General features: G+C 34.9%; 2 protein-coding genes and 1 long non-coding RNA gene across 4 annotated transcripts; 2 read left to right on the forward strand and 1 right to left on the reverse strand.

Annotated features, from left to right (window-relative positions):
- The first annotated feature begins 286 nt into the window (after positions 1-286).
- hcst (hematopoietic cell signal transducer) lies at positions 287-5,487 on the forward strand. Of its 2 annotated transcripts, none has more exons than XM_083540328.1 (5): positions 287-798; positions 2,010-2,088; positions 4,317-4,340; positions 4,484-4,615; positions 4,726-5,487. In XM_083540328.1, exons 2-5 carry the CDS (start codon positions 2,043-2,045, stop codon positions 4,767-4,769), a joined length of 246 nt encoding a protein of 81 aa, XP_083396454.1. In that variant the 5' UTR covers positions 287-798; positions 2,010-2,042; the 3' UTR covers positions 4,770-5,487. The 2 variants fall into 2 exon arrangements, with proteins under 2 accessions (XP_083396454.1, XP_083396455.1); XM_083540329.1 differs by lacking the exon at positions 287-798 and adding an exon at positions 806-1,039.
- LOC310725831 lies at positions 3,470-4,309 on the reverse strand. The gene is made up of 2 exons (XR_014533525.1): positions 3,715-4,309; positions 3,470-3,645 (listed from the first exon to the last, which is right to left on the reverse strand). It is a non-coding gene; the product is annotated as an uncharacterized lncRNA (long non-coding RNA).
- Positions 5,488-14,199: 8,712 nt separating the features above from the next.
- tyrobp (transmembrane immune signaling adaptor TYROBP) lies at positions 14,200-15,554 on the forward strand. Its single transcript, XM_083557980.1, has 5 exons — positions 14,200-14,379; positions 14,542-14,562; positions 14,673-14,810; positions 14,910-14,977; positions 15,212-15,554. Exons 1-5 carry the CDS (start codon positions 14,337-14,339, stop codon positions 15,266-15,268), a joined length of 327 nt encoding a protein of 108 aa, XP_083414106.1. The 5' UTR covers positions 14,200-14,336; the 3' UTR covers positions 15,269-15,554.
- The last annotated feature ends 610 nt before the right edge of the window (positions 15,555-16,164 follow it).

A 16,164-nucleotide genomic window follows, 5' to 3' on the forward strand; every position in this document is an offset into this window, starting at 1 on the left:
TAATATATATATATATACTGTAGATATACATCTAATTAGACAGTAATGGCTCTATGTTATTTTCAGAGGACAGTAAATCTGTACTGTTATACAATCTGCACATTATCTACTCTAAAATGTATCCAAGGTTCATTTCTATAGTATTGTCCCTTGAAAAGATTATACTAAAATGGTTGCTGAAATCTGAGAGGACTACTCTCATTTTGTGAGATACTGTGTTTATATATATCATATATCCATAGCAAATATACCTCACAATGTGACCTTTTGCTTATAATTTAATGTCAATATTTTTTAACAACTATTAAAGTCTGTGTATTGAGTAAATATGATAAAAGTCTAGATAAATAAGCACTTCAGTTTTTTACACGTTACAGGCACGGAAGAGGGAAGAGGAAGAATAAAGCTTAGAGAACCGAAGACAGACAGTGGGGGACCAGGTTAAGGAAAATGTGCATTGCAGAGCAGCAAAGTGAAATTGTCACACCCCAGCAGTTTCCAAAGAACACATAATGGCATTAAGTGCTCACCCAAAGTGTGTACATGTTATGTTATCGAAAGAGAAAAAAACCCATGATAACCGAATGTGGTGAATGCGAGTTTAAAAAGGAAAAAAAAAAACTCTGTCGAATTGGGTACAGACTGAAACTCCCCATTTAGGACGCTGAAACTATTAGATCTGTGCAAAGTTATGTTCCATATTCAACATCCGCCCACGGTACTTTGTGGTATCCTCTTTATGGTTTTCATCCTGCTGACTGACAGACTATTCTTTTAAGCAACTCGTAACTGTTTTCGGTAAGACATTTATTTTTTTTCACTGGCACACTTACTTACATTTCTATCGTGGCCCAACGTAGCCTACGGATTAACATTGTTTGATTTTTCCTAGAACCATTCCTTTTTTTCTTTGTTAGACACTGCATTAATAATATATATAAAATTACTATAGATAATACACACTACAGTTATTAATAAGTAACAGAACTGTTGACGAAATGAGGGTAATACAAGCTCGTTTATTGAACTAGTGCAATCGGTAAGTGCAAGTGATTCTTCACTTTGGGACGTTTTGCATTATCGGGTTTATTTCTTCTCTATAAAAACAGCAAGTCAGCAATACATTTAATTTTAACAGTGGGCATGCTTTTTCTGTCATTTTTATTCTTTGTAGTCATAGTAGAATGTACAGAATCTAAACTCCAAAGGGATGAATTTAGTAAAATGTTAGCAAATTATGGAAAATGTTTAAATTAATTGCATCTTGAATTTGAAGTAAAGACTAATATATTAAGGTGTTATAATCTCATACACTCCAGCCTAATATCATGTTCTGTACAGATATAGTTTATTGTGCCTTGTGAAATCACACTGACACCACCAGCCTTTACAATTCACAGTAGTTGTGGTTTATTATGTACTTGTGTGACATATAGAAATGTAAAATAAAAATCTCATTACCTGAGATCACTGTAAAATATTTTGTGCTGGTTTTGGATTAGACCAGATTAAATATTCTAAGACACTTTAGTCTTTACATCACATGAGGCACACATCACGAGTACCATCCCTTTTCTGCTTCTACTTGCATAGTAGCATCTCTATAGTAGTATTAGCGATACAGAAATGACTTTGGTACAGAAAACCCAAAAGCTGATTTAGTGCAAATAGATAGATACAACTTTCATAGTAAATCTGCTTTTTCTTTTGAAAAAAATAAAAGCTTCAGTAGACCAGGACCACTAATTTTAATGTTCTGGAATGAATATGGTTAATAATGTGTCGAACTCATCAGTGTTTTCAGCTGCACTCTTTTGCTCTGGAAATGTTCTAGTTTAGCTTAAATTTCTTAATGAGAACTGATTTCTTCCTGAACATATCGAAAAGGATTCCGGTTCAAATTCAGTAGTTCGGTTTAGATATACGGGTCCATTGTGTGTCAAGTTTTATATATATATATATATATATATATATATATATGTTTATAACTGTTTATTATGGTTTTGTAGGTGAAACTATCTCAGCAACCGGCTGCACAGGAAATGACAAACCAAGGCTTTCCTTTGTTTTTTTTCCTTTCTTTCTTAGGTAAGTTCAAGTTTCTCACCTTCGCACATACTCGCATATGTAGTGAGACCACCATAACCATGTTTGCTAAGTCTACTGATTTCCTGTGTTAACAGATTGTGTTTCCCCACATTAGAAGCATCTGAGTAACTTATACAACTTTGTGTTTGCATTGTATTCAAAATGAGGTATATTTATATTAATGCATATATTTACATTATATATAGGGGTGCTTTTGTCCTGAAGTCCTAATCTACAATACAGAACATATCAACTTAAATAGTGCTTAGTTTTTTATATATAAACATATATAATGTATATATAATATAAATATATAATGTGATGCTCAGGTGATCAGGAATGTCTCGGTTCTCAGTCTTGTTGCCTTCTACCTTGCTTGTTGTTAGCTCCATAAGCTAGCCTATGTCTGTGGTGTGTGAGAGCCAGGAAATGATACATTGAAAATGCCACACAATGACAAGAAAGAGGTTGATAAGCTGAAAACGGCATGCAATGAGATGAAAAAAATATGCCACCAAATAGATTTCAGTTTTTCTCAGTTGTTTTGGAGCATTTCTCAGATCAGAAATGAGATTCTCAAAACCACTACTTCATAATTTAGTCACTTGTGCAAAAGCTTTGGTACTTCATTTAATCAATTGTGTACAATTGTCTGCAGTTTCCTACATCATCAGTTGTTTGTCATGTTGATCAAAATATATTATACTAGTTTCACCTGAATAGTCCTAAACCCCCAAAACATGTGGGCATCAGTTCACTGCATAGGTCATTGAATGCAAAATAGTTAAACAGGTTGTCTTCATCTGTCAGGCTTAAATTTCTATTCATTGTTTTTTTTTTGTAAATGTGTCTTGAATTGATGAATTGTGCAGATGAAGATTGAATGTCACTTATGAAGGCGAGTGTACGGCATCAGATCATCCAATCATCAACTAGTTCTCTAAAACAGGTCAAAGGTGAATTTTGCAAACCTTTAATTGGCAACAGAGCGAAACACAGAATTACAATTTCTAAAAATAGATGAACAACCAAGAAATGAACACTTGTACAGTAAAAGTGTGAATGCTGTCCGGTCTCTTGCAATCAATATAATTCAAATATGCAATCAAATAAACACATTTGTGCTGCTGAAAGTCATATATACTATAAAGAAGGAATTCAACTTTTGCATTTTGAATCAGTGTAAATCCAGTAGTTTATATCAGGAAATACTGAAACTGTGCAGCATCATACTGACAGCATGACTGAATATTTTAAGGATATTGTTTGTGAACATTGACAAAAGGACTTGCTATTCTGATGGCAATGATCTGTTCATTGACACAAATACTTACTTTAGAGAGATGAACTGAACCGAGAAGTATTTTGACTAAAGATTAGATTTAGATTAGATTCAACTTTATTGTCATTACACATGTACAAGTACAAGGCAACGAAATGCAGTTTGGGTCTAACCAGAGTGCAATAACAGCAAGTGCAGGATATACAGTTTTTACATGAATTTACAATAGAATGGTAATATAGGACTATAAACAGTAATTTACAGATGTATATGTACTATGAATATAATATACAGATGAATATATATGTACTATGAATATAATATACAGATGAATATATATGTACTATGAACAATAATATACAGATGAGTATATATGTACTGTGAACATGATATACAGATGCCTATTACTATACACAGAGATTTACAGGAGGATGTGAAAGGTGAATATATATATATATATTGCTATTACTATAAACAGAAAGCGGGTATATATACAATGGTAGTTAGGTAATGGTGAACAGCAATACAAAGAAGAGCCGTGTGCAAATGAGCATAGTTACATAAAGTAAAGTTGCATAAGGTTACATAAAGTACAGGCTTTTGCAAATATGAAGGATGATTCCAGAAATGCTCAAAAGCAACTGTGAAAAACTGTAAAACTAAAGTAATGAGTCTGGTGAAAAAATCTAAGAAGTAGAAAGTACAGATATTTGTGTGAGAAATATATATAAAATACTGATACCAGAAAAATCTACTTAATTACAGTAACAAAGAATTTTGTACTTTGTTTTCTTGAGAATAATAGGAAGCTAAATGTACTGACTACTAAGAAACTAATCCCAGTATGACTACCGAAAAATATTTTAATCAAATTAATTGTTTGATTATTTATATCTGAATCACATTGTTTTTCACCTCCAATTTTTTATCTCCTTTATGTCCTAAGCCATGGCCAGTGCACAAGAGCCAGGTAAGCATCAGCTTGGAAGTTTTGCTTGTACCTCAGTTTATTTTTGTCCTTTTTTTGTTTGTTTGTTTTTGTTTTTTTTACACACTTTACAGTGCAGTACTGTGAGTTTCATAGACACGGTGATGTATTTATCCTTTTTCCAGAAATGAGTGCATGCTACCGGATAGCTCCAGGCACGCTGGCAGGTGTGGTTCTCGGTGACATCACGCTTACAGTAATAATTGTCGCTGCTACATACTACTGTGCTAGTAAGCGCAGAATCAAAAAGGAAAAGGGTAAAGCCTAAAAAAAAGGCCCAATTTTTGTTTTTTTTTATCATCAGCCAATTTCTGCAATTCTAAACGTATTTGTATTAGCATTAACAAGTGTATGCCTGTTTTCACAGCTGATAAAGTCTACATGAATGTCAGAGCGAACTGCAAACAATAATGGATGTACGAAGATGAAGATTTGACTGTAACAAAGTTATACTTTTGCATTTTGAAAAAACTTTTGTTTTCCTACTTTCACATTTCAGTTATTTATTGTCTGTGGCTCCAACAACTATATCACTTGGTTGCATTTGTAATAATTTATAATATGTATGTATTGAGGCATTCTCAATTGAGAGACATTTCACTGTTGAAATACACTTGATGGACAAACATTTGTGGACACAAATTGTGACCATAAGATTCGTATAATCTTTTTGAACATCCTATTTGACATCCCATGCATTTAGTCCCCATTTTTTAACAAATTCAGGTACTGATAGAGGTGAGGTGAATAGGCCTGGGGTGCATTCAGCATTTCAAACATCTCAAATGTGTTCAGTTAAGTTAAGGTTCAAGCTCTGTAGCAGGACTCTCACAAGTTTCAAACACATGTAATCCGTATGTTCATGGAGCATGGCTTTGTCATGGTTTTGGATCTCCCAGTTCAAGTGAAGGGAAAATGCAATGCTACCATTTCTGAAGACATCCTGTAAATTTGTGTGCCTTTGTGGTAACAGTTTGGGGAAGAATCACATATGGATGTAAAAATCAGGTGTCCCAGCACTATTGTCTATATAGTGTATACAGTACATGCACACTTTTGAAGCAAATTCTATTTTCTGTGTAACATTATTGGTAAATGTTTTACATTAAAAATAAAATGTTTAACAAAAGGGGGAAAAAATTAGATTTGTCTTTCTTAGAGAAAATTATTTGCATGTACCCTTATTAGGCAACTAGATTTTTTTTTTTTTTTTTGCCAAATTGTGTACACTACAGTTTTACAGTATATAACAATTAGCAAAAAAAAAAAAACTATTTTGGCCTCACATAATGAATAACAAATACAGGGACTCTTCTTTTCAGTAACCACTATGAGCCTTCTGTCCATTGAATCTGCCACTTTATTGATCAATTTTCTGTTTAAAGAGTGAAATTGTCTTCCTTCATTGTAAATCTCATGATTAAGATTGGCCCAGAAATACTCAATATGAATTAAGTCAGGTAAGGAAGAAGGTTCAGGTTATAATTCTGTCATCTTTGCTCTCATAGCCTTCTTGAATGTTCCTTCCTGAACCAATGCTTTTGGGAGTTTATATTCAGTCCATCTTCAAAAGGTCCAACTTCCTCATCATTAATGACACCAGCCCACAGCAGAACACCTTCTTGTCTCTGGTTCTCTGTAGCCATTAGTGATCTGGTTCATCTATAAAGGCCTGTTTTGACAGTGGCAAGGAAAACTTCCTGAGATGGTATGAACCTCTAGAGCAGTTGCTCTAGACGTTCATGTCCATGATGTCCATGTTTCTGCCCACTTAACACTTTATACTTCTGAACTTTCCTGGAAGTTTAAAGTTTGGAAATATGGTGGCATTCAAGGATAATGGTTTCCTGGTAAACTTACCTTAATTTTTGAGTCTTTTGCAGTCAACTTTTGCCTTTTTGTCTCCATACATTTTTGTGCGAAGCTGTTGAATATTCATACCAAAATCTATAGCTTGAAACATTTTATTTTGAAAATTTGTACATCTCCAGTCTCTTTTCTTTTTATCCATTTTTCTAATAGGCTGTTTAATAACTATGCACATCTAATATCTGTAAGCATTTAGATTTATATAGTTAAGAGTTGGAAAATATGCAAAGAAATGATGATCAGAACATGATAAAGACTTGCCTAATAATAATGCATGAAGTGTAAATAACTTAGTTTGTTTGCAAATAAATAACTTTGTTTGGTATTTTTCTTTGTATATTTGTGTTATGAATCATTTCTCAAACTTATGAACAAATTATTTTTATTTTCTTTTGTTTGTTTTATTTAAACTTTTTTCTGTGCTCTAAAACAATAAAGGACATTTACAGTATGATCAAACTAATTATTGGTATTTGCTTGTTTGTAACACCGCAGCAACAAACCATTAAAGGTGTTAAATTGCTTCTGGATGGAGTTCTGTATACTATAAATTTGAGTCACCCAATCAAGTGATGGGACCATCCTGAGCAGCAGTGAGTGCTCTACAATTAAGACCCATGATGATCCTGTGGAAGGTTTCAACCCAAGAACCATGAGGTTGGATTTGGACTTTAATTAATATAAACACTTTGCTACAGACTTAGGGCTGTAATTAACTATGAACTGTTTTTATTAATCAAGTGTCCATCAGTGTACAGAACAATGGAACTATTATGAATGATTAGGGTTGTTTTTGAATTTGATTCCACTTAATTTGTCTTCCTCATGAAGTCTCGAGTTTTTCCTTGCTTCTGTGGGATAATGTCCATATTAATAATACTATTTAAAACTAAATTACAAACCCGATTCCAAAAAAGTTGGGACAGTGTACAAATTGTGAATAAAAACGGAATGCAATGATGTGGAAGTTTCACATTTCAATATTTTATTCAGAATACAACATAGATGACAATTCAAATGTTTAAACTGAGACACTGTATAATTTTAAGGAAAAAATACGTTGATTTTAAATTTCATGGCATCAACACATCTCAGAAAAGTTGGTAAAAGGCCATGTTTACCACTGTGTGGCATCCTCTCTTCTTTTTATAACAGTCTGCAAACGTCTGGGGACTGAGGAGACAAGTTGCTCAAGTTTAGGAATAGGAATGTTGTCCCATCCAGTATGGTTTTCCAGCCTTGACCCTTACGCACAGAGATTGTTCCAGATTCTCTAAATCCTTTGATGATATTATGCACTGTAGATGATTCTAACTTTAAACTCCTTGCAATTTTTCTCTGAGAAACTCCTTTCTGATATTGCTCCACTATTTTTCGCCACAGCATTGGGGGAATCGGTGATCCTCTGCCCATCTTGACTTCTGAGGGACACTGCCACTCTGAGAGGATTTTTATACCCAATCATGTTGCCAATTGACCAAATAAGTTGCAAAATGGTCCTCCAGCTGTTCCTTATGTGTATATTCAACCTTTTCGGTCTCTTATTGCTACCTGTCCCAACTTTTTTAGAATGTGTAGCTCTCATGAATATGTTTTGCACAAACCATGTAAATTATGTAACCGCTAATCTCTCACTAATCCTTCATACTAATATTACTTATTACTTATTAATAAAAAACACTGATTTTGTTTGTTCTGTCAATAATCTTTTATTTGTACAAAGAAGTAAATGAAGTAGAATTGTTTTGTACTGCAGTCTTTATGTACATCTGATGACCATCTGCAGCTAAGCAGTCTCTTTGTCTTTCATCTTGATAACAAACCAACGAAAAACACCTGCATTTTGTTCTAATCTGATTGGAAACAATAGGCTGAAAAGTACATTTTGTCGAGTTTTGATTCTTACACTGTGAAACTGGAAGTCAGCTTGCAAAACCAAAACAGACAGTGGCTTTATGTGCTTTAAATATATATCGGTTTAATTTTTTAGTTTCACTAGAACTAATAGGCCCAAACATGCTCCAACATAACAAAGCAAAACAAAATCCATGAAGACATGGTTGGTTTGGAAGAATTCAGGTTTCCTGCACAGGATTCTGTCTTTAATGCTACTGAACACATTTATGATGAACTGTACTCTTCAGCCAACATCAGTCCCTAACCTCACTCATGCTCTTGTGGCTGAAAGAACAAAAATCCCTACAGCTGCACCTAAAATAATATAGTGGAACGCCATCCCAAAAGAGTGAAAACAGCAAAGATGACTATATGTATAATGTTATGTTCAATAATCACATATAGGGTGATGCAGTGTGTTTATTTATATATGTCTGGTCTCTCATGTTTTACCCTTCGTGGTTGGTGTTTCTAAAAGGATGGAAATTGCACTGGTAAATACGTATTTTAAGAAGAAGGAGGATCATAGGGTGACGTGTGTAGGGTGAAATAGGGTGGACTATGTTCTATGTAGGAGCTGTAACCTGAAAAAGATTGGAGACTGTAAGGTGTTGGCAGGGGACAGCCATTTGGAAATGAAGAAAAAGAGGAGAGTGAGGACTGAAAGAAGAATAATATGGTGGAAACTGAAGGAGGAAGAGTGTAGTGTGAGATTCAGGGAAGAGGTCAGACAGAGGCTCGGTGGTGGTGAAGAGGTGCCGGATAATTGGGAAACTACTGCAGGAGTGATAAGGGAGACAGCTAAAAAGGTACTTGGTGTGACATCTGGAAATAGAAAGAAAGACAAAGAGACGTGGTGGTGGAATGAGGACGTGCAGGACAGCATCAGGAGAAAGGGAAAAAAACAGAATCAAGATAGATAGAGTGATGAGAAAAGTGAGGAGCTGTATGAGAGGTTGGATAATAAAGAAAGAGAAAAGGATTTATACCGATTGGCCAGGCAGAGGTGGGATAGGATTAGTAAGTAGGAAAGAAGAGCAGCGATTAGGAGGATGAAGAGTTGAAATTCAGTAGGACCACATTGACAAACTGGTAGATGCATGAAGATGTTTAGGAGAGATTTACTGTGTGCTTTATAAAAGACAAAGCAGTAACCCATGAATTAATGCATTTCCATAAAAACTGATTAGTTTTTTATCTGAAAAAGTACATATAAATTGTTTAATAAGTTCAGAGTTAATATAATTTAATATAATTCAATGTAGCATTAAACTTAACCTTCATGCAAGTGTCATATTTTCTGACCAGCCCTGTCACCCAGCAAGTTCTTTTTTTATAAGAGCTCCTTAATTCCAAGGTCGCCTTCGCCACTATTACACATTTGTGCTCATTATAAAACATATATACAGTGTATAAAAGTGTGAAAATACAATATATGTTTTGCACAAACCAGGTAAATTATGTAACCTCTAATCTAGGGGTGGCCAACCAGTCAGAGACTGAGAGCCACATTTTTTACTGTGTTACCGCAAAGAGCCACATCATACACATGGGCACACATGAACATCACCCATCCCTTCCTCTCACACACACACGCGCGCACACACACACACACACACACACACACACACACAAACCTCTGCTCAGCCAGATTTATTGTAAATGTCACACACCAACATAATGACAGAAATTGACTCCTACAGTACTAAGACCACAGGACAGTCATTTTCAACAATGAACACTGCACTGTCTCACACACACGAACTTTCAGTTTAACCAAGTTCACAAACAAAAATATAATAATTTACAATAGCGTTTTTCTTTTACTATGCATGTTACTTAGTGGGACTTTTGGCATTCTTCGCCTTGAACAATCCTCTTCGAATCTGCCTTGTATTCCGTTGTTGCCACTCAAAGCAATTATTTTACATGTGTGTCAGTCAGAACAGATCGATGCTTTGATTTCACGTGTTTCTGGGTAGAAAACACAGACTTTGTTTGTGGGGTTTTTTTTTTATGTGCATGTTCACTTCAATACGGTATTTTCGTCAAATGGGCATGTGCGTGAGATGAATATACCGCAAAGTTTTCCAGTAGGGGCAAGATCATTTAAGTCTTAAAAAATAGCGTATTGAACTAAAGCAAAGCGAACACACATTAAAAAAAAACACAAACACAAACTTCGATATGAACGTAAGAGCCGCATGAAACCAGCCAAAGAGCCGCATGCGGCTCGCGAGCCTCAGGTTGGACACCCCTGCTCTAATCTCTCACTATTTCTTCATAATAATATTACATATTACTTAAAAAAAACTCTGATTCTGTTAGTTCTGTCAACAATCTTTTATTTGTGCAAAGAAGTAAATGAAGTAGAATTGTTTTGTACTGCAGTCTGTATTTACATCTAATGACCATCTGCAGCTAAGCAGTCTCTTTATCTTTCATCTTGATAACGAACCAACGAAAAACACTTCAGCATTTTGTTCTAATCTGATTGGAAACAATAAGCTGAAAAAGTACATTCTGTGAAGTTTTGATTCTTACACTGTGAAACTGGAAGTCAGCTTGACAAAACCAGAACAGATAGTGGCTATATGTGCTGTATATATATATATATATATATATATATATATATATATATATATATATATATATATATATATATATATATATATCAGGCCCCAACCTCACTCATGCTCTTGTGGCTGAAAGAACAAAAATCCCTACAGCTGCACCTAAAATAATATAGTGGAACGCCATCCCAAAAGAGTGAAAACAGCAAAGATGACTATATGTATAATGTTATGTTCAATAAACACATATAGCATGATGCAGTGTGTCTATTTATTAGTGGTGGGCCGTGCATTTGGTACCTGGGCCTTCAGTGGGGACTTACCGAAATGAATCCACCTCTTAATACCACCACGATCACATCGCAGTTATAAAAATCAATACTGTACAAAATGCAATATAACAACTTGTGGCAATACAGAGAGAGATTTTGCATATGGAGGGTGAATACCATTTTACTAAAGCCAGAAAACCAGTTAAGACACTCCAAACCTCTACACTACAACCCCAACTGTTCCACCTACATCATCTGGAGCAGTTCAGAATCTATATTTGTCTAATAACATGACAAAAACATTAAAAATATAAATAAAATACAATTTACTCACCAGAGATGGATACTCATAATTTGTACCGCTCCTGAGAGGCTGTAATCCAGTGGTACAGCTCGTAATAACTGGTCTGGAAGTGGCAAACAAACCATGTTCCAGGCTGAGACATGCTAGCTAGCTTCGGGGTGGGCCGACCTCTCCTCACAATGTCTAGCTTTTCTTGAAAATGGATTTTTAAGTATGTCTGAGACCAAATTCAATTATTTTCCTTTTCAGCCATTGTGGGTGTAAAAAAAGTCAAACTCAGATGTATCACTGGGTGCAGAGCGCTACAGATGTTTTTTGCTAGTAAACTTGGCTGTAACAGTTTCCCTCTGACCAGCCGGAAAAATGGTGAAGCTTTTCTGGGCCATTTAGCTGGCATATTTAAAATCAGATTGATTAAAGAAAAAGAAACATTGCTAATATATTTTAAGGTTCATCGGCCAGCAGTACTGATTGTGAAGGCCCTGGGCAGATTAGATTGACATGGCAGCACATAGAGGCTGAAATCTGATTGGACAAAAAAATCAAACATCCACATACACGTACTGGAAGCAGTGCAGCCAAGACACACTACGAAATGAAAAGAATAAACTATTGAGAATAAATGAATACAATTTCATGAAACAAATATTAGAATTTAGGTTGTAAATGTAGTTCAGTGCTTCTGATAGTGTTTAGGCCAGCAGAGAAGGCCTTGCTTGTCCTGACCGCCCACCACTGCTATTTATATATGTTTGGTCACTCATGTTTCACCCTTAATGGTTAGTGTTTCAAGGAGCAAATGGGTAAAAGGTTTAATATTCAGATTAAGTGATGTAAATCAGCAACTCAAGGTCAAAGGTCAGTATTATGAGGGGGAAATTTTCCTTTATTCTTCCCTAAAATTCAATTTCTTGTTGGCCCATTCAGATAAAAAAAAAAAAAAAACTAGTTTAGAATATTATGACCAAATACAAATGAAAAATGGTGGCAAATATGCAAATAAGCATACAACACCAATTTAACTTAGAAATTTATATCAGCAACACGTCTCAAAAACAATATGTGGATCACGAATCAGAATTTAATACCGGATCAGTCGAAGCACTAACTTCAGTGTTCAATGTTGTTTAATATTTAGTTTCTGGTTTATGTCCTTTCTGCACCTATGTCTTGCCATTTATTGTCTCCTTCATGTGTTTCTACTACTTGCACTTTTATATTTCATTTTCTCTTTGATTAGTGTGTACAGTATATTCAGTGTATCTGTGTCCTGTGAGAATTTCTTAAATATTGTTAATAAACAATGTTAACCCTGTAGTATGTCTTTGATAAGCCTCCTTCAGAGTTAACAGGGAGGTGGTAGCATGTGATTAAACCATTATAATTGTGGATCTGAAAGTAGTGAGGTAAAATCCCAGCCACACCAAGCTGCCATTTCTGGGCCCCTGAGCAATGCCCTTAACCCCATAGCTGCTCTGTTGTTTGAATGAGATGAATGTAAGTCGCTTTGAAAAAGAGCGTCTGTCAAATGTAAATAAATGTAAAATGTAAATAATAGGCCAATCACCTGTCAAGATGATTGTCTATGTATATACATGCCATCTTTGGTCATTACAACCTATCAATTAATTATGTCAATGACTAATTCTATGCTAGCTAGCAAAAAGCCTGTGGTGTTTCTGTATGGCTAAAATAGTTAAATATAAATATTCTATTTTACAAATTTCCGTGTGTTCTAAGCATACCAGCTTTCTAATTATTGCATCACAGTCTTACAAACCACCCAAAAACTGCCTGCCAAGCTCTTGTCATTCCGTGGTGTTATTCTCAGGTCTTGTTTCTTGGTTTTCTTGTTCTGCGTTGATCACCTGAACCTAGCCATTTTCAAACCCTGATCTTAAACCCGCCTCTTTTCAAAAAACCCCTCTTTATGTCTGTGTCCTTCTCCATTCTTCATCCCTGATACTTATCTGGTGTTAATAATGAGAGTTAAAAGGTTATACCTTGCTAAGTATCAAGGTCATTGGAAAACCCACAAATGGAGAGAGAAAAAGAGATGCGTGTGTGTGTGTGTGTGTGTGTGTGTGTGTTGAGAGAAGGTGAATGATTAATATCATATTTTGCAACCATGGTCGTGTTACTGTGACCTGGCCACATTTCTAAAACATTCTATATTATTTCGTATGTAGACATCCTACTTTTATTTCACAAAACATTTCCTCTTTCACTAAGATTTTTTTATTTAATTTCAAACCCACAGTAAACCATGTTCCAATTTTTTTTAGGAACAACAACAGAAAGTGTAAACCACATAACCACCTTCACTTATGCAAAATGCACACTGCCACCATGATGGTCCAAACAACTCTGACTGTAATGATAAACAATTTCACTATGATTTGCAACTGCTGTAAACATTATCCTTTGAAATTAGGGCTGTGCCAAGGTGACACTGTGTAAGCTTGTGCATGCTTATAGTGATAAAACAAAACTACAGCGGACAGATTGACATGAAAATAGAAACCCACAACAGTGAATCTAAATAATCAACCACATGCTGAGAAGGCAAAGTTTGCATTCAACTGGCCTGAGGACGGAAATAAGCTCAAGCCATACGCCTACATACTACACTACACACCAGCTCAAATATAAGAACTTTGAGTTTGTGTGTTTGTTTTGTATTCATTTTAAGCAAAGAGGCCCAAGATTTTAGCTGGGACAAAATCCTGACCATTCCCACATTGAAACATAGGTAAATGTAACACTTAAAACTCTTAACTTTTTTTGTAAGTATTTTTAGCAATTTTATGCAATATACATTTGCATTTTTTTAAAAGAAAGGACAAAGAAGAAAAAAAAAAACCCAGCACAACAACTACTGACTCCTCCTAGTATCACACTGACCGGCAGAAACTGACACGTCTCAGCTTTTACTCAGACTCTCACCGCAGTGGCCCTCTTTAGGTTTTAGTCAACAGAAAGGATTGTGCGCTTCTGAATGTGAGATCTGGATTTGAACACAAGCCTTTGCGCATCATTTATATGGGGATAAAGTGTAGCCATCATGGGGTGGATCCTGCACTCTTTGGTTCTTTTTAGTGGACTTGGTGAGTTTGTCTTGTGTTTCTGTTTTCTGTATGTGCTATATATATATATATATATATATATATATATATATATATATATATATATATATATATATATATATATATATATATATATGTTTTTCATTGGTTGCTTTTTTAAATTATACTTTACTGTTTTGTCAGGTTATGTGGCAGCAACTCAAGGTAATGTTTATTCTCGCAGATATGATGATATGGTAACAGATACCAGTACTTTGTTTTTTTTGGATCTCCTCTCGTATGGCAAACTCTCTGTCTGTCTGTTTCTCTTTCAGACTGTGGTACATGCTATCAGCTGAACATGGGGGTTATTATCGCCATAATTACCTGTGATATAATTCTTACACTACTCATTACAATCTCAGTCTACTGTTTTGCATCACGGGAAAAAAAGAAGAACAGTTTGCGTCCACGTAAGAATTTGCGTGCTTGTTTGTTTGTTCATTTGCTTGAGAAATGTTAACGACTTGGATATGAACATAAATGAACTTGATGCTTTTTCTCACCCTTAGTCAAAGCTCAATTTCGGCAGTCATCAAGCAAACCAAAGGAGGTGGAAATTACAGAGTCACCTTATCAGGTCAAATTTCTGCTTCTTAAGAACAATAAGAACCTTGTCGGATGAACAACATTTATAAACTTAATAGTAGAAATAACCCATATTTAATTTTATTGCTATAATTATGTAATGGAATCCCTTATAACCTCTTGTAATGAAACACATGTCCTTAAACACTTTTAAAAGCAGTTATTTCCTTGACAAATGAAATTTCTGGTTGTAATGGAATCTGTTTCTTTGTGTAATTTGTAACAGGAACTCTATGGAGTACAGTCGGATATTTACAATGATCTTCACCAGTATCGGAAATAATGCTTCTACAGGTTAAAAGGTCTCAGATGCTTAGCAGCAACAATTTATAAACTGGACAAATGCTTCAAGACTTAGACATTCTTACTGTAGTTCTATTACTTTCAATTTTAAAATTTTGAAATATAACATTATGTTTGTGTGGGTGTGTTTTTGAGTGTGTTAATTATTGCCTTAATCTAAATCTATCATGTAGCTATAATACATTTCTATACTGTATGTATTCCATTGTTGCATTGTTTGAGTACAATATCTTTACAACAGAATAAACACATTTGTTTGTCAAAAACAGAGTGCACATTTTCAGACCTTGTGATAAATCATGAAGAGAGTTAAATTGGAACTTCCCTATGCCATGAGCAGTTTTAAGCCAGGAGACAAATCAGCACATGGTGATGACTCAAGGAAAATATTTGGCTGACGAATAAAAAAAAAAACTGTACAGAGTATTAAACAATTATACACGATTTTACAAGATTATGTCTTTTCCATGGATTATTGAGATTAAGTGATTTGACATGAAGCAGAAGTGAATAGTAGACATTGTCTCAAAGGAGCTTTGCAGACATAAATAGATTGCAATATTAATTAAACATGATAAATTAGTACCTAAATATTTATCCATAATGAGTGAGACAGTGGTGAGGAAAAACTCCCTGAGATGGTATGAGTAAGAAGCCTTGAGAGGAATCAGACTCATCTGGGTGACACCCAATGTTTGTTCATTACAGCTCCATCAATGTTTTGGTTATCGACTGTTCAATAATGGACACTTGAATGCAAAACACTTCATTGCAAATGCAGCCCTTAGCAGAGGTGGAAAGTAACGGAGTACAAATACTTTGTTACTGTACTTAAGTAGATTTTTTTGGTATCAGTACTTTACTCCACTATTTATT

Source organism: Silurus aristotelis, assembly GCF_946808225.1.
Source record: "Silurus aristotelis genome assembly, chromosome: 1".
NCBI lineage: Eukaryota > Metazoa > Chordata > Actinopteri > Siluriformes > Siluridae > Silurus > Silurus aristotelis.